Source organism: Salmo salar, chromosome ssa23, assembly GCF_905237065.1.
Source record: "Salmo salar chromosome ssa23, Ssal_v3.1, whole genome shotgun sequence".
In the NCBI taxonomy this organism is placed as follows: Eukaryota; Metazoa; Chordata; class Actinopteri; order Salmoniformes; family Salmonidae; genus Salmo; species Salmo salar.
The window spans coordinates 45,615,184-45,633,344 of NC_059464.1; the positions used below are offsets into that span (position 1 = coordinate 45,615,184).

Here is an 18,161-nt window from a genome sequence, read left to right on the forward strand (position 1 = left end):
CACTTCCTCTTTCCAAAATGCCCCAAAAAACAGACTTGCTTGAAAACCTTTTACTGCAGTAGGCTAAATCAGGATCTCACAGAGTGTTTCTTGGTAGTCTTAAACACATCTACTTTAAAAACACAAGTATCCACCTCACACACCTGGTTATGGCCTTAAACAAATCTACTTTAAAAACACAAGTATCCACCTCACACACCTGGTTATGGGCTTAAACAAATCTACTTTAAAAACACAAGTATCCACCTCACACACCTGGTTATGGGCTTAAACAAATCTACTTTAAAAACACAAGTATCCACCTCACACACCTGGTTATGGGCTTAAACAAATCTACTTTAAAAACACAAGTATCCACCTCACACACCTGGTTATGGGCTTAAACAAATCTACTTTAAAAACACAAGTATCCACCTCACACACCTGGTTATGGGCTTAAACAAATCTACTTTAAAAACACAAGTATCCACCTCACACACCTGGTTATGGGCTTAAACAAATCTACTTTAAAAACACAAGTATCCACCTCACACACCTGGTTATGGGCTTAAACAAAGAAGACATATGTACCATGTCAGATATGTAAATGAATAGATGAAATGTATTACATGTTGAGTTTGCATCCCAATATTAGATGCTATATACATCACAGAAGACTGAAATATATAACAAAACCGTTTGACATTGAACCACCAGCTGTTAAAAAAAATATACAAAATTTATGTTGATTGATTAGGAAGTTATGAAAAATATGAATAACATTCCACCCATGAGGGCAGTAGGTCATTTGACTGCAGGAAAGGGCTACCAAGGGCTATATTGTGCCGGCGGTGGGGGCTTTGCCCTGCTGGCGTCTCGGGGAAGGTGGAGGCGAGGGCACCCACTGACCAGGGCACCCACTGACCAGAGCACCCACTGACCAGAGAACCCACTGACCAGAGAACCCACTGACCAGAAAACCCACTGACCAGAGAACCCACTTACCAGAGAACCCACTTACCAGAAAACCCACTGACCAGAAAACCTACTGACCAGAGAACCCACTGAACAGAGCACCTACTGACCAGAGCACCTACTGACCAGAGCACCTACTGACCAGAGAACCCACTGACCAGAGCACCTACTGACCAGAGCACCTACTGACCAGAGCACCTACTGACCAGAGCACCTACTGACCAGAGAACCCACTGACCAGAGAACCCACTGACCAGAGAACCCACTGAACAGAGAACCCACTGACCAGGGCACCCACTGACCAGAGGACCCACTGACCAGAGAACCCACTGACCAGAGAATCCACTGACCAGAGAACCCACTGACCAGAGGACCCACTGACCAGAGGACCCACTGACCAGAGAACCCACTGACTAGAGGACCCACTGACTAGAGAACCCACTGACTAGAGGACCCACTGACCAGAGGACCCACTGACCAGAGAACCCACTGACTAGAGGACCCACTGACTAGAGAACCCACTGACTAGAGGACCCACTGACCAGAGGACCCACTGACCAGAGAACCCACTGACCAGAGCACCCACTGACCAGAGCACCCACTGACCAGAGAACCCACTGACCAGAGAACCCACTGACCAGAGGACCCACTGACCAGAGCACCCACTGACCAGAGGACCCACTGACCAGAGGACCCACTGACCAGAGGACCCACTGACCAGAGGACCCACTGACCAGAGAACCCACTGACCAGAGAACCCACTGACCAGAGGACCCACTGACCAGAGGACCCACTGACCAGAGAACCCACTGACCAGAGAACCCACTGACCAGAGAACCCACTGAACAGAGAACCCACTGACCAGAGAACCCACTGACCAGAGGACCCACTGACCAGAGAACCCACTGACCAGAGGACCCACTGACTAGAGGACCCACTGACCAGAGAACCCACTGACTAGAGGACCCACTGACCAGAGAACCCACTGACCAGAGAACCCACTGACCAGAGAACCCACTGACCAGAGGACCCACTGACCAGAGGACCCACTGACCAGAGAACCCACTGACCAGAGAACCCACTGACCAGAGGATCCACTGACCAGAGAACCCACTGACCAGAGAACCCACTGACCAGAGAACCCACTGACCAGAGGACCCACTGACCAGAGAACCCACTGACCAGAGAACCCACTGACCAGAGCACCCACTGATGGGAGCACCCACTGACCAGAGGACCCACTGACCAGAGAACCCACTGACCAGAGGACCCACTGACCAGAGAACCCACTGACCAGAGAATCCACTGACCAGAGAACCCACTGATGGGAGGACCCACTGACCAGAGCACCCACTGATGGGAGGACCCACTGACCAGAGAACCCACTGATGGGAGAACCCACTGATGGGAGGACCCACTGATGGGAGGACCCACTGATGGGAGGACCCACTGACCAGAGAACCCACTGATGGGAGGACCCACTGATGGGAGCACCCACTGATGGGAGGACCCACTGACCAGAGAACCCACTGATGGGAGAACCCACTGACCAGAGGACCCACTGATGGGAGGACCCACTGACCAGAGAACCCACTGATGGGAGGACCCACTGATGGGAGCACCCACTGATGGGAGGGCCCACTGACCAGAGGACCCACTGATGGGAGAACCCACTGACCAGAGGACCCACTGATGGGAGGACCCACTGACCAGAGAACCCACTGATGGGAGAACCCACTGATGGGAGAACCCACTGACCAGAGAATCCACTGACCAGAGGACCCACTGACCAGAGAACCCACTGACTAGAGGACCCACTGACTAGAGAACCCACTGACTAGAGGACCCACTGACCAGAGGACCCACTGACCAGAGAACCCACTGACTAGAGGACCCACTGACTAGAGGACCCACTGACTAGAGGACCCACTGACCAGAGGACCCACTGACCAGAGAACCCACTGACCAGAGAACCCACTGACCAGAGCACCCACTGACCAGAGCACCCACTGACCAGAGAACCCACTGACCAGAGAACCCACTGACCAGAGGACCCACTGACCAGAGCACCCACTGACCAGAGGACCCACTGACCAGAGGACCCACTGACCAGAGAACCCACTGACCAGAGGACCCACTGACCAGAGGACCCACTGACCAGAGAACCCACTGACCAGAGAATCCACTGACCAGAGAATCCACTGACCAGAGAATCCACTGACCAGAGAACCCACTGACCAGAGAACCCACTGAACAGAGAACCCACTGACCAGAGAACCCACTGACCAGAGAACCCACTGACCAGAGGACCCACTGACCAGAGAACCCACTGACCAGAGGACCCACTGACTAGAGGACCCACTGACCAGAGAACCCACTGACTAGAGGACCCACTGACCAGAGAACCCACTGACCAGAGGACCCACTGACCAGAGAACCCACTGACCAGAGGACCCACTGACCAGAGGACCCACTGACCAGGGCACCCACTGATGAGAGAACCCACTGACCAGAGAACCCACTGACCAGAGAACCCACTGACCAGAGGACCCACTGACCAGAGAACCCACTGACCAGAGGACCCACTGACCAGAGAACCCACTGACCAGAGAACCCACTGACCAGAGAACCCACTGACCAGAGAACCCACTGACCAGAGAACCCACTGACCAGAGGACCCACTGACCAGAGCACCCACTGACGGGAGCACCCACTGACCAGAGGACCCACTGACCAGAGAACCCACTGACCAGAGGACCCACTGACCAGAGAACCCACTGACCAGAGAATCCACTGACCGGAGAACCCACTGACGGGAGGACCCACTGACCGGAGCACCCACTGACGGGAGGACCCACTGACCAGAGAACCCACTGATGGGAGAACCCACTGATGGGAGGACCCACTGACGGGAGGACCCACTGACCGGAGCACCCACTGACCGGAGGACCCACTGACCGGGAGGACCCACTGACCGGAGCACCCACTGACCGGAGCACCCACTGACGGGAGGACCCACTGACCGGAGGACCCACTGACGGGAGGACCCACTGACGGGAGGACCCACTGATGGGAGAACCCACCATTCATATCGTCTTTGTGTTGTTTTATTAAAGTTAAAAAACAACAACAACAAAAAACAAACTAAACTATAATAAATTCCTAGTAGTGTTTTAGTTAAGCTACAGAATACCGACTTAGCCTAAACTCATGTTACTCTCATCTCTCTAATCCTGATTTATTCAATCACAGTGGGAACTGAGAGAAGAGAGAAGACTTCTGAAAAGTACAGTTTAGTCACCCAGTAAAATAACTGTAGCTGGGCAGTCTGATTTAATACACTTGTTTCCCAGTACAGAAAAGAGAAGGAGATGTCCCTACAGAAGTCTGACTGTGACCAGCTTTGTGAATTTTTATGAGCGACTCTACAGCTGCTGAAAACATGTGGAACAGTGGATTACAGAGGAACAGTGGATTACAGAGGAACAGTGCACTACAGTGGAACAGTGGAGGACAGTGGAACAGTGCACGACTGTGGGACAGTGGAAAAGTGCAGAACAGTGGATTACAGTGGAACAGTGGAGTACAGTGGAACAGTGGATTACAGTGGAACAGTGGATAACAGTGGAACAGTGGATTACAGTGGAACAGTAGAACAATACACTACAATGGAACAGTGGATTACAGTGGAACAGGGCAGTACAGTGGAACAGCGCACTACAGTGGAACAGTGGATTACAGTGGAACAGTGGATTACAGTAGAACAGTGGAGTACAGTGGAACAGTGGATTACAGTAGAACAGTGGAGTACAGTGGAACAGTGGATTACAGTAGAACAGTGGAGTACAGTGGAACAGTGGATTACAGTAGAACAGTGGAGTACAGTGGAACAGTGCACTACAGTGGAACAGTGGATAACAGTGGAACAGTGGATTACAGTAGAACAGTGGAGTACAGTGGAACAGTGGATTACAGTAGAACAGTGGAGTACAGTGGAACAGTGGATTACAGTGGAACAGTGGAACAGTGGATTACAGTAGAACAGTGGAGTACAGTGGAACAGTGGATTACAGTGGAACAGTGGAACAGTGGATTATAGTAGAACAGTGGAGTACAGTGGAACAGTGGATTACAGTGGAACAGTGGAACAGTGGATAACAGTGGAACAGCGCACTACAGTGGAACATTGGATTACAGTGGAACAGTGGATTACAGTGGAATAGTGGATTACAATGGAACAGTGGAACAGTACACTACAGTGGAACAGTGGATTACAGTGGAACAGTGCACGACTGTGGAACATTGGATTACAGTGGAACAGTGGATTACAGTGGAATAGTGGATTACAATGGAACAGTGGAACAGTACACTACAGTGGAACAGTGGATTACAGTGGAACAGTGGATTACAGTGGAATAGTGGATTACAATGGAACAGTGGAACAGTACACTACAGTGGAACAGTGGATTACAGTGGAACAGTGGATTATAGTGGAACAGTGCACTACAGTGGAACATTGGATTACAGTGGAACAGTGGATTACAGTGGAATAGTGGATTACAATGGAACAGTGGAACAGTACACTACAGTGGAACAGTGGATTACAGTGGAACAGTGCACGACTGTGGAACAGTGGATTACAGTGGAACAGTGGATTACAGTGGATTACAATGGAACAGTGCACTACAGTGGAACAGTGGAACAGTGGATTACAATGGAACAGTGGAACAGTGCATTACAGTGGAACAGTGGAACACGGGATTACAGTGGAACAGTAGATAACAGTGGAACAGTGGATAACAGTGGATTACAGTGGAACAGTGGATTACAGTGGAATAGTGCAGTACAGTGGAACAGTGGAACACGGGATTACAGTGGAACAGTAGATAACAGTGGAACAGTGGATAACAGTGGATTACAGTGGAACAGTGGATTACAGTGGAATAGTGCAGTACAGTGGAACAGTAGAACAATACACTACAATGGAACAGTGGATTACAGTGGAACAGTGCAGTACAGTGGAACAGTACACTACAGTGGAACAGTGGATTACAGTGGAACAGTGGAGTACAGTGGAACAGTGGACTACAGTGGAACAGTGGATTACAGTAGAACAGTGCAGTACAGTGGAACAGTGGATTACAGTGCATTACAGTGGAACAGTGGATTACAGTGGAACAGTGGATAACAGTGGAACAGTGGATTACAGTAGAACAGTGGAGTACAGTGGAACAGTGGATTACAGTGGAACAGGGCACTACAGTGGAACAGTGGATTATAGTGGAACAGTGGATAACAGTGGAACAGTGGATTACAGTGGAACAGGGCAGTACAATGGAACAGTGGAACAGTACACTACAGTGGAACAGTGGATTATAATGGAACAGTGGATTACAGTGGAACAGTGGATTACAATGGAACAGTGGATTACAATGGAACAGCGGAACAGCGCACTACAGTGGAACAGTGGATTACAGTGGAACAGTGGATTACAGTGGAACAGTGGATTACAGTGGAACAGTGGATTACAGTGGAATAGTGGATTACAATGGAACAGTGGAACAGTACACTACAGTGGAACAGTGGATTACAGTGGAACAGTGGATAACAGTGGAACAGTGGATTACAGTGGAACAGTGCACGACTGTGGAACAGTGGATTACAGTGGAACAGTGGATTACAGTGGATTACAATGGAACAGTGCACTACAGTGGAACAGTGGAACAGTGGATTACAGTGGAACAGCGGATTACAATGGAACAGTGGAACAGTGCATTACAGTGGAACAGTGGAACACGGGATTACAGTGGAACAGTGGATTACAGTGGAACAGTGGAACACGGGATTACAGTGGAACAGTGCATTACAGTGGAACAGTGGAACACGGGATTACAGTGGAACAGTGCATTACAGTGGAACAGTGGAACACGGGATTACAGTGGAATAGTGCAGTACAGTGGAACAGTAGAACAATACACTACAATGGAACAGTGGATTACAGTGGAACAGTGCAGTACAGTGGAACAGTACACTACAGTGGAACAGTGGATTACAGTGGAACAGTGCAGTACAGTGGAACAGTGGAACAGTACACTACAGTGGAACAGTGGATTACAGTGGAACAGTGCACTACAGTGGAACAGTGGATTACAGTGCATTACAGTGGAACAGTGGATTACAGTGGAACAGTGCACAACAGTGGAACAGTGGATTACAGTGGAGCAGTGCAGTACATTGGAACACTGCAGTAAAGTGGAACAGTGAAACAGTGCAGTATAGTGGAACGGTGGAACAGTGCAGTACATTGGAACAGTGCAGTACAGTGAAACAGTGGAACAGTGCAGTACAGTGGAACAGTGGAACAGTGCAGTACATTGCAACAGTGGAACAGTGCACTACAGGTGAACAGTGGAACAGTGCAGTACAGTGGAACAGTGAAACAGTGGAACAGTGCAGTACAGTGGTACAGTGCAGTACACTGGAACAGTGGAACAGTGCAGTACAGTGGAACAGTGGAACAGTGCAGTACAGTGGAACAGTGGAACAGCGCAGTACAGTGCAGCACAGTGGAACACTGCAGTACAGTGGAACAGTGCACTACAGTGGAACAGTGCAGTACAGTGGAACAGTGGAACAGTGCTGTACAGTGGAACAGTGGAACAGTGGAACAGTGCTGTACAATGGAACAGTGCAGTACAGTGGAACAGTGGAACAGTGCAGTACAGTGGAACAGTGTAAGAGTGCAGTACAGTGGAACAGTGCACTACAATGGAACAGTGCAGAACAGTGGAACAGTGCAGTACATTGGAACAGTGGAACAGTGCAGTACAGTGGAACAGTGGAACAGTGCAGTACAGTGGAACAGTGGAACACTGCAGTACAGTGGAACAGTGCAGTACAGTGGAACAGTGTAAGAGTGCAGTACAGTGGAACAGTGCACTACAATGGAACAGTGCAGTACAGTGGAACAGTGGAACAGTGCAGTACATTGGAACAGTGGAACAGTGCAGTACAGTGGAACAGTGGAACAGTGCAGTACAGTGGAACAGTGGAACACTGCAGTACAGTGGAACACTGCAGTACAGTGGAACAGTGCAGTACAGTGGAACAGTGGAACAGTGCAGTACATTGGAACAGTGGAACAGTGCAGTACAGTGGAACAGTGCTGTACAGTGGAACAGTGGAACACTGCAGTACAGTGGAACAGTGCAGTACAGTGGAACAGTGCACTACAATGGAACAGTGCAGTACAGTGGAACAGTGGAACAGTACAGTACAGTGGAACAGTGGAACACTGCAGTACAGTGGAACAGTGCAGTACATTGGAACAGTGTAACAGTGCAGTACAGTGGAACAGTGCAGTACAGTGGAACAGTGCAGTACAGTGAAACAGTGGAACAGTGCAGTACATTGGAACAGTGGAACAGTGCAGTACATTGGAACAGTGGAACAGTGCAATACGGTGGAACAGTGCAGTGCATTTGAACAGTGGAACAGTGCAGTACAGTGGAACAGTGCAGTACATTGGAACAGTGCAGTACAGTGCAGTACAGTGGAACAGTGGAACACTGCAGTACAGTGGAACAGTGCAGTACAGTGGAACAGTGTAAGAGTGCAGTACAGTGGAACAGTGCACTACAATGGAACAGTGCAGTACAGTGGAACAGTGGAACAGTGGAACAGTGCAGTACAGTGAAACAGTGGAACAGTGGAACAGTGCAGTACATTGGAACAGTGGAACAGTGCAGTACATTGGAACAGTGGAACAGTGCAGTACGGTGGAACAGTGCAGTGCATTTGAACAGTGGAACAGTGCAGTACAGTGGAACAGTGCAGTACAGTGGAACAGTGCAGTACAGTGGAACAGTGCAGAACAGTGGAACAGTGGAACAGTGCAGAACAGTGGAACAGTGGAACAGTGCAGTACATTGGAACAGTGGAACAGTGCAGTACAGTGGAACAGTGCAGTACAGTGGAACAGTGCAGTGCAGTACAGTGGAACAGTGGAACCCGACCCTTAAATCTGATTACTTTTCCAGAAATCCTGGTAGCAAGATTCTCGGATTCAACAGGACATAAGCAGGAAATCCAACCCTTGATTAATCCATGCAAGAAAGTGGCCCCAAGTGCACACTTCGGGAGAAAGGTGGAGAAATGGGACAGAGCCTTCAACATTTCAGACTAGAACAATTCAACTGCTGCTGGCATATTGTGCTCAGTGAACTACTGTGGAAAACAGCGATGCAAAACTTGAGCACCACTAACTCTGCTACACCAAGACGTAGCTTCTTATGCCCAAAGTCTTCAGTCAGCCTCCAGTCAGCCTCACACAGAACACTCGTTGTTCCCCAGAGGACAGCTGATTACCAGGGGAAATACCACAAGGACACAGGCCTCTCGGGACTCTCTGATCAACATCAAGGATAGGAGAGGGGAATGTATAGGGACCGGCGTGACTCTGTCAACAGACATAACGCTCTGTTCAGAAAATACCACACAGCTAAGGAGGAGATGAGAGGTGTGGGTTATAGACTCAGATAGAGTTGTGGGCTATAGGCTCAGATAGAGTTGTGGGCTATAGGCTCAGATAGAGTTGTGGGCTATAGGCTCAGATAGAGTTGTGGGCTATAGGCTCAGACAGAGTTGTGGGCTATAGACTCAGACAGAGTTGTGGGCTATAGGCTCAGATAGAGTTGTGGGCTATAGGCTCAGATAGAGTTGTGGGCTATAGACTCAGATAGAGTTGTGGGCTATAGGCTCAGATAGAGTTGTGGGCTATAGGCTCAGACAGAGTTGTGGGCTATAGGCTCAGATAGAGTTGTGGGCTATAGGCTCAGATAGAGTTGTGGGCTATAGGCTCAGATAGAGTTGTGGGCTATAGGCTCAGATAGAGTTGTGGGCTATAGGCTCAGATAGAGTTGTGGGCTATAGACTCAGATAGAGTTGTGGGCTATAGACTCAGATAGTGAAGGAGATGAGAGATGTGGGCTATAGACTCAGATAGAGTTGTGGGCTATAGGCTCAGATAGTGAAGGAGATGAGAGATGTGGGCTATAGACTCAGATAGAGTTGTGGGCTATAGGCTCAGATAGTGAAGGAGATGAGAGATGTGGGCTACAGACTCAGATAGAGTTGTGGGCTATAGGCTCAGATAGTGAAGGAGATGAGAGATGTGGGCTATAGACTCAGATAGTGAAGGAGATGAGAGATGTGGGCTATAGACTCAGATAGAGTTGTGGGCTATAGGCTCAGATAGAGTTGTGGGCTATAGACTCAGATAGTGAAGGAGATGAGAGTTGTGGGCTATAGGCTCAGATAGTGAAGGAGAAGAGAGATGTGGGCTATAGGCTCAGATAGTGAAGGAGAGGAGAGATGTGGGCTATAGGCTCAGATAGTGAAGGAGATAAAGTTGTGGGCTATAGGCTCAGATAGAGTTGTGGGCTATAGACTCAGATAGTGAAGGAGAGGAGAGATGTGGGCTATAGACTCAGATAGTGAAGGAGAGGAGAGATGTGGGCTATAGGCTCAGATAGTGAAGGAGAGGAGAGATGTGGACTATAGGCTCAGATAGTGAAGGAGATAAAGTTGTGGGCTATAGGCTCAGATAGTGAAGAAGATGAGAGTTGTGGGCTATAGACTCAGATAGTGAAGGAGAGGAGAGATGTGGGCTATAGACTCAGAGTTGTGGGCTATAGGCTCAGATAGAGTTGTGGGCTATAGACTCAGATAGTGAAGGAGAGGAGAGTTGTGGGCTATAGACTCAGATAAAGTTGTGGGCTATAGGCTCAGATAGTGAAGGAGAGGAGAGATGTGGACTATAGGCTCAGATAGTGAAGGAGATAAAGTTGTGGGCTATAGACTCAGATAGAGTTGTGGGCTATAGGCTCAGATAGAGTTGTGGGCTATAGACTCAGATAGAGTTGTGGGCTATAGGCTCAGATAGAGTTGTGGGCTATAGGCGCAGATAGAGTTGTGGGCTATAGGCTCAGATAGAGTTGTGGGCTATAGACTCAGATAGAGTTGTGGGCTATAGGCTCAGATAGTGAAGGAGAGGAGAGTTGTGGGCTATAGAGTCAGATAGTGAAGGAGAGGAGAGATGTGGGCTATAGACTCAGATAGTGAAGAAGAGGAGAGATGTGGGCTATAGGCTCAGATAGTGAAGGAGATGAGAGATGTGGGCTATAGGCTCAGATAGTGAAGGAGATGAGAGATGTGGGCTATAGGCTCAGATAGAGTTGTGGGCTATAGACTCAGATAGAGTTGTGGGCTATAGGCTCAGATAGTGAAGGAGCGGAGAGTTGTGGGCTATAGGCTCAGATAGTGAAGGAGATGAGAGATGTGGGCTATAGACTCAGATAGTGAAGGAGATGAGAGATGTGGGCTATAGGCTCAGATAGTGAAGGAGATAAAGTTGTGGGCTATAGACTCAGATAGAGTTGTGGGCTATAGGCTCAGATAGTGAAGGAGAGGAGAGTTGTGGGCTATAGGCTCAGATAGTGAAGGAGATGAGAGATGTGGGCTATAGACTCAGATAGTGAAGGAGAGGAGAGATGTGGGCTATAGACTCAGATAGTGAAGGAGAGGAGGGATGTGGGCTATAGGCTCAGATAGTGAAGGAGATGAGAGATGTGGGCTATAGACTCAGATAGTGAAGGAGATGAGAGATGTGGGCTATAGGCTCAGATAGAGTTGTGGGCTATAGGCTCAGATAGTGAAGGAGAGGAGAGTTGTGGGCTATAGGCTCAGATAGATAGTGAAGGAGATGAGAGATGTGGGCTATAGGCTCAGATAGAGTTGTGGGCTATAGGCTCAGATAGTGAAGGAGAGGAGAGTTGTGGGCTATAGGCTCAGATAGTGAAGGAAAGGAGAGATGTGGGCTATAGACTCAGATAGAGTTGTGGGCTATAGGCTCAGATAGAGTTGTGGGCTATAGGCTCAGATAGAGTTGTGGGCTATAGGCTCAGATAGTGAAGGAGAGGAGAGATGTGGGCTATAGACTCAGATAGTGAAGGAGAGGAGGGATGTGGGCTATAGGCTCAGATAGTGAAGGAGATGAGAGATGTGGGCTATAGGCTCAGATAGTGAAGGAGAGGAGGGATGTGGGCTATAGGCTCAGATAGTGAAGGAGATGAGAGATGTGGGCTATAGACTCAGATAGTGAAGGAGATGAGAGATGTGGGCTATAGGCTAACAATGGAAAATATCATTTCTTTAATACATGCAGAATTATCTACAAGGTAGTGATCCAATAACTCAAAGGTTTTGATAGTAAGTCCAATTCCCCTTTAGGTTAGCTAATACACAGGGCTTAAAGGCTTAAATGTGGTGTATGTATCCTCGTGGCTATCTCCAGGTTATCTCTAAAGTACCAAGTTCACAATCAGTTACAGACACAATTTCAACTATAATGAGATATAAAATGATAAATGTATTTTGAAGTGCCCAAGATGCCATGTCATTGACCCCTTATTTCTAGGTTGTTAAGGGAGTCTACAGGAAACAGTATCCTACTATTCTATGACTTAGCTCAACCTAATGGCCCTCTATTACCTGTATAGTCCATGACCTTTGACCAAAGTAGTTCACTTGTTTGAGACAAGTCACAGTCTTGTCAAATAACTTTGTTCTATAAGACGTAGTCTTGTTTGCTTTGCTTTCCTGTGACAGGAAACTTCACCCTGACCTATTCTACCAACTAGAGCAGCTAACAAGCTGTGCTCACACTACAGATGCAACTTCCTGCTGCCTGCAGGAGGGGCTGGTACTTAGCATACACCAGACCCGACGCACGCACGCTAATGATGCGCAGGTCAACTGTTTGTTCACCTGCACCCACCCGCAATTGCTAATAACCCATCCACAAACGCACGATTATAAGTGATAAAGTGACAATGTGAGGCCTGCACACGACTCAAACCCACAAATATAGAACTATCCTTTATTTATTTGTATTATTATTTTTGTACTTTTTATCCCCTTTTCTTCCCAATTGGTAGTTACAGTCTTGTCCCATCGTTGCTACTCCTGTACGGACTCGAAGGCGAAGGTCGAGAGCCGTGCGTCCTCCGAAACACGACCCTGCCAAGCCACACTGCTTCTTGACACACTGCTCGCTTAACCCGGTAAGCCAGCCGCACCAATGAAATACCGTACAACTGGCGACCAAAGTCAGCGTGCATGCGCCCGGCCCGCCACAAGGAGTGTATCTCTCCAGGAACAGGGTTGGAGTTAAAACCTACAGGAGGGTATCTCTCCAGGAACAGGGTTGGAGTGAAAACCTACAGAAGGGTATCTCTCCAGGAACAGGGTTGGAGTTAAAACCTACAGGACGGTATCTCTTCAGGAACAGAGTTGGAGTGAAAACCTACAGGACGGTATCTCTCCAGGAACAGAGTTGGACAGCCCTGTCATAAATGATAGCATGAATGATTCAATCTTAGTCGACATCTGTAAAGTTCTCTTTCATCTCTGCTTCTCTTGCATCGAGTTTAGGGACCGGGGAGAAAATGCAATATTTCTCCACTCTTGTTCCCAAGTAAGAATTTACATTTAGGGTAGCATTTTACTGCAAGAAATGCTTAATTCTGCAGGAGTTAATATTATATTAGACTATGTGAGAGGCTATAGACCTACAGTCAGTGTCCAGAGTTCAGTCAGAGGCTATGTCAGAGGTTATAGACCTACAGTCAGTGTTCAGAGTTCAGTCAGAGGCTATGTCAGAGGTTATAGACCTACAGTCAGTGTCCAGAGTTCAGTTAGAGGCTATGTCAGAGGTTATAGACCTACAGTCAGTGTCCAGAGTTCAGTTAGAGGCTATGTCAGAGGTTATAGACCTAACATTAGACTACTGTTCTCGATCTCCCTTCTACAACATTAGACTACTGTTCTGGTCCTCTCTTCTTCTATACCATTAGACTACTGTTCTGGTCCTCTCTTCTATAACATTAGACTACTGTTCTGGTCCTCTCTTCTTCTATACCATTAGACTACTGTTCTGGTCCTCTCTTCTTCTATACCATTAGACTACTGTTCTGGTCCTCTCTTCTTCTATACCATTAGACTACTGTTCTGGTCCTCTCTTCTATACCATTAGACTACTGTTCTGGTCCTCTCTTCTATAACATTAGACTACTGTTCTGGTCCTCTCTTCTTCTATAACATTAGACTACTGTTCTGGTCCTCTCTTCTTCTATAACATTAGACTACTGTTCTGGTCCTTCTATAATATTAGACTACTGTTCTGGTCCTCTCTTCTATAACAGACTACTGTTCTGGTCCTTCTATAATATTAGACTACTGTTCTGGATGTCCCTTCTATATACTTTCAACTCTCCATTTCACAGATTTCCTCTTATTGAATTAAACTCTGACATTGTCCTTTTCTGCCTCAGTGGATCCATGTTAACTTTTTCTGCCCAAGTTCCCAAAAGTATTTTGGCATGTGGTGTGTATTTGGCAAGCTTACAGCTAGGCCCTAAAGCTTAGGTTTACAGTAGGTTAGGCACTAATGCCAGATAAAACCTCCATGTAACCTATACTGTAGATACAGTGAGTCAACACAAACATCACTAACACACACACACACACACACACACACACACACACACACACACACACACACACACACACACACACACACACACACACACACACACACACACAGAGAGAGAGAGAGATAGACCTACTAAACTTTGGACCAAATGTGATCTATGTCTGAGATAAATCAGTTTATGTTTTAAGGCCAGGCACCACACCCTCATAGAGTAATTTTTTCCCCTTTAAATTACATCACAATCAACTTTTACCAGTTGAATGTAGACACAAACATCATACTTTATTGTATTACAATTTTCCTGAAATATCTTATAATAATATGCAAATGATGCAATATCTAATTAAATATGCACATATTTGCATATTGCGCAAATACATTTTTGTGGACACTGGATGAAGTAGCAGGCAGAGTATTTCTTCCAGCTCAGAGAAAGAGGAGGGGTACTGACTAACAGCATGACCATGTTAAGCCTTTAAAGGAATTCTCGACAAGTCCGGGTCTGACCATGAGGCAGCCTGGGCAGTGTGTTAAAGGGGAGGTCTGAAAACCAACAGTTTACTCTCCAGACAAAAAACGGAGTTAAAATTCATTAGAATGTTAATGATGGTAGTATGATAAACTCAAGTATTTTACATTTTTATGTTTACTTATTGAAAATACCAATATTTAATGGACCAAAAGAGCAACAAAATATCAAAATTGTTAGGTAGATGTAAATATTTATTATTATCAGCCTGTGGTGCCTGGCCTTAAAACTGGCCTTGTTGTGTTGTTGGAAAACAAAGACACCGTGTCAGTGTTATCTGTCCATTTGCAATTTTATGATGCTCTTCTTCTTTAATCTCTTCTTCCCTATCCTAATCTCCATCACCATGGTGATATACCACATAGACTGTAAAAAGAGAAACATGAACCTTGTCCAACACCATCAACAACGCACTCTTCATTGAGTCATTGGCTCATAGGGAAGTAGTCAAAAGTAATGCACTATATAGGGAATAGGGTGCCGTGGCCCCTGGACAAAAGTAGTGCACTACATAGGGAAAAGGGTGCCATAGTGGTTAGAGTGTTGGACTAGCAACCGAAAGGTTGTAAGATCGAATCCCCGAGCTGACGAGGTAAAAATCTGTCGTTCTGCCCCTGAACAAGGCAGTTAACCCACTGGTCCTAGGCTGTCATTAAAAACAAGAATGTGTTCTTAACTAACTTGCCTAGTTAAATAAAGGTAAAATCAAAAATGTAAAAATAGGCTCTGGTCTAAAGTAGTGCACTATATAGGGAATAGGGTGCTGTTTAGGGTCTAACCTGAGCTATTCTCACTCACATCTCAGGTTTAAGTACCATAGACGTCTCTCTCTGTTATAACTTCTACATTATAAACTGGGTGGTTTGAGCGCCTGAATGCTGATTGGCTGACAGCCGTGGTATATCAGACCGTATACTACTGTTATGGCAAAACATTTATTTGTACTCTTTGTACTAATTATGTTGGTAATCCATTTATAATAGCAATAACGCACTTCAGAGGTTTGTGGTATACGGCCAATATACCCCGGCTAAGGGCTGTATACAGGCACTCCGCATTGCGGCGTGCGTTAGAACAACCCTTAGCTGGGGTATACTGGCCGTATACCACAAACCTCTGAGATGCCTTATTGCTTAAGTAACTACTGTTCTAGGGTTCAGGTTAGGTTTAAGTATCAAAGACTTCTCTCTGTTATTACTTCTACAGTAAGTATTGAACTAAAGAACATGGTGACAGAATGCTGTGGATTGGGGTACATTCAAAGTAATCCATCTCATCTGATATACAGTATTACCATAGATGCTTGCTTTGCTGACAAAGTTATGCTCAGCAGCTGTAGGGAACGTTTACTTGTAGCCTGTGTATATGAAACTCTATTCTGTATTCTGAAGCAAGTGAGAATATTTCTTCCAGATCAGAGAGAGAGGGGGGTTCCCCACTAACAACATGACCAAGTTAAGCCTAAAAAGGAATGCTCGACAAATCCGGGTCGACCATGAGGCAGGCTCGGTAGTGTGTTAAAGGGGAGGTCAGAAAACCAACACTTTACTCTCCGGACAAAAACTGATTTAACAATGACTATGCTGATAATACACAGTAAAACGGTGACCAGTGGTAAAACATCAAGTCCTGGATAGATTGAATAACACCATTATTATGATACTTTATCGATGTCCATGTTCCTGTATGGTAATGTTATTACTGTATTTTAAGAAATCTTTAAGAGGTTGCTGATATTTTAAACCGTATCAATTTGAGTAGTCTACTGATCTGCTGTAAATCAACTTCTAAAATAATGGCTTTATTCAATAAAACGGTAGATTGTTGGGGTCTGGGACATGTTAATTTTGTACATGACAAAGTGTGTATTAGGCCTAGCTCATGTTTACGGTCCCTTCGGTTGAGTTGGTCTGCATAGAATACAATTAAATGCGTAACTGTTAGGCCTATAAGCAACAATATGATTGTATAAACTACAAATCAATCTACATCTCATACCTAACGACAAATAACCTACTAAATTAATTTGATTATCATAAAGCTGTAAACAAGCAAGCAAGCGAGAGCATGGAATATCAACCAGTTCAATGCGGCGCTGTCTACCTAACTAGTCTGACACAAGTAAACCGAACAATTTACCATCACATAGGGAGTTCCGGCTCATCTCAATCAAAGTTTCATCTCTAGTCTTTCCCGTTAGTCGACTCCTGCCACTCATCTTGCCGAGCCCTTTGCGGAACGACCGTCGGCCCGGTAAAAACAAGGAGGATCGAGTATCTTTTGAATCAGGACTCCAAGCCCACGCCTTAGGCTCCGGACTCACTTTGAGCGGTAAATGTACTACTGCTTGCTACCTTCTCAAGCGGAATCTTGAAACAGCGCTCAAGAGACACCACCAAGCCCCAAAGTCCCCTGACAAAAAATATTGTCATTAAAGGGGAGGGGCTTGAATCCAAAACTCTGTCCGCACTGAGCTGGTTACGTTCAACCGTTACAGAGAGTGTAACAAATGATTGGCCTACTTTATAAAATCATCCTACAAAGTGATTCAAAGGACAAGATCATCAAATATTTCTTACTTCTTTAATGTGGCAAAAAAGTGACTTTATAGGACAGCTTTGTCATTTAATTTTAGTGGAACTGAATTTGCATTTAGTTATTCTATTCTAATCTCGTTGCGCGGTATATTCTGCAACAGAGTAAATAGCGGAACAAGGATGACGACAAAAAGGGCAAACGGCCTTTAAGTGCCGAACGGTTTATTCAGAAGTGCCGGAGGGCAGGATGTCCAGTATGTAGGTTTAAGTGGATACAAGGCAAAAACACAACAAATACATGGGAAAAATACAACAAATACATGGGAAAAACACAACAAATACATGGGAAAAACACAACAAATACATGGGAAAAACACAACAAATACACGGGAAAAACACAACAAATACATGCACACGAACCGAAAAGGATCAGTGGTGTAAAGTACTTAAGTAAAAATACTTTAAAGTAGTACTTAAGTCGTTTTTTGGGGTATCTGTACTTAACTTAACTATTTATATATTTTTTACAACTTTTACTTTTACTTCCCTACATTCCTAAAAAAAAGAATTACCTTTTTACTCCATACAT

General features: G+C 46.1%; 1 protein-coding gene across 2 annotated transcripts in view; it reads right to left on the reverse strand.

Moving 5' to 3' along the window:
• Positions 1–17,481, reverse strand: part of ano5a (anoctamin 5a) — an 86,433-nt gene extending 68,952 nt beyond the window's left edge. For both annotated transcript variants that reach the window (XM_045706231.1, XM_045706230.1), the window contains exon 1: positions 17,175–17,481. In XM_045706231.1, the coding sequence (XP_045562187.1) occupies positions 17,175–17,253 (79 nt within the window). In that variant the 5' untranslated portion in view covers positions 17,254–17,481. The remainder of the gene's footprint in view (positions 1–17,174) is intronic.
• Between the last annotated feature and the right edge of the window lie 680 nt (positions 17,482–18,161).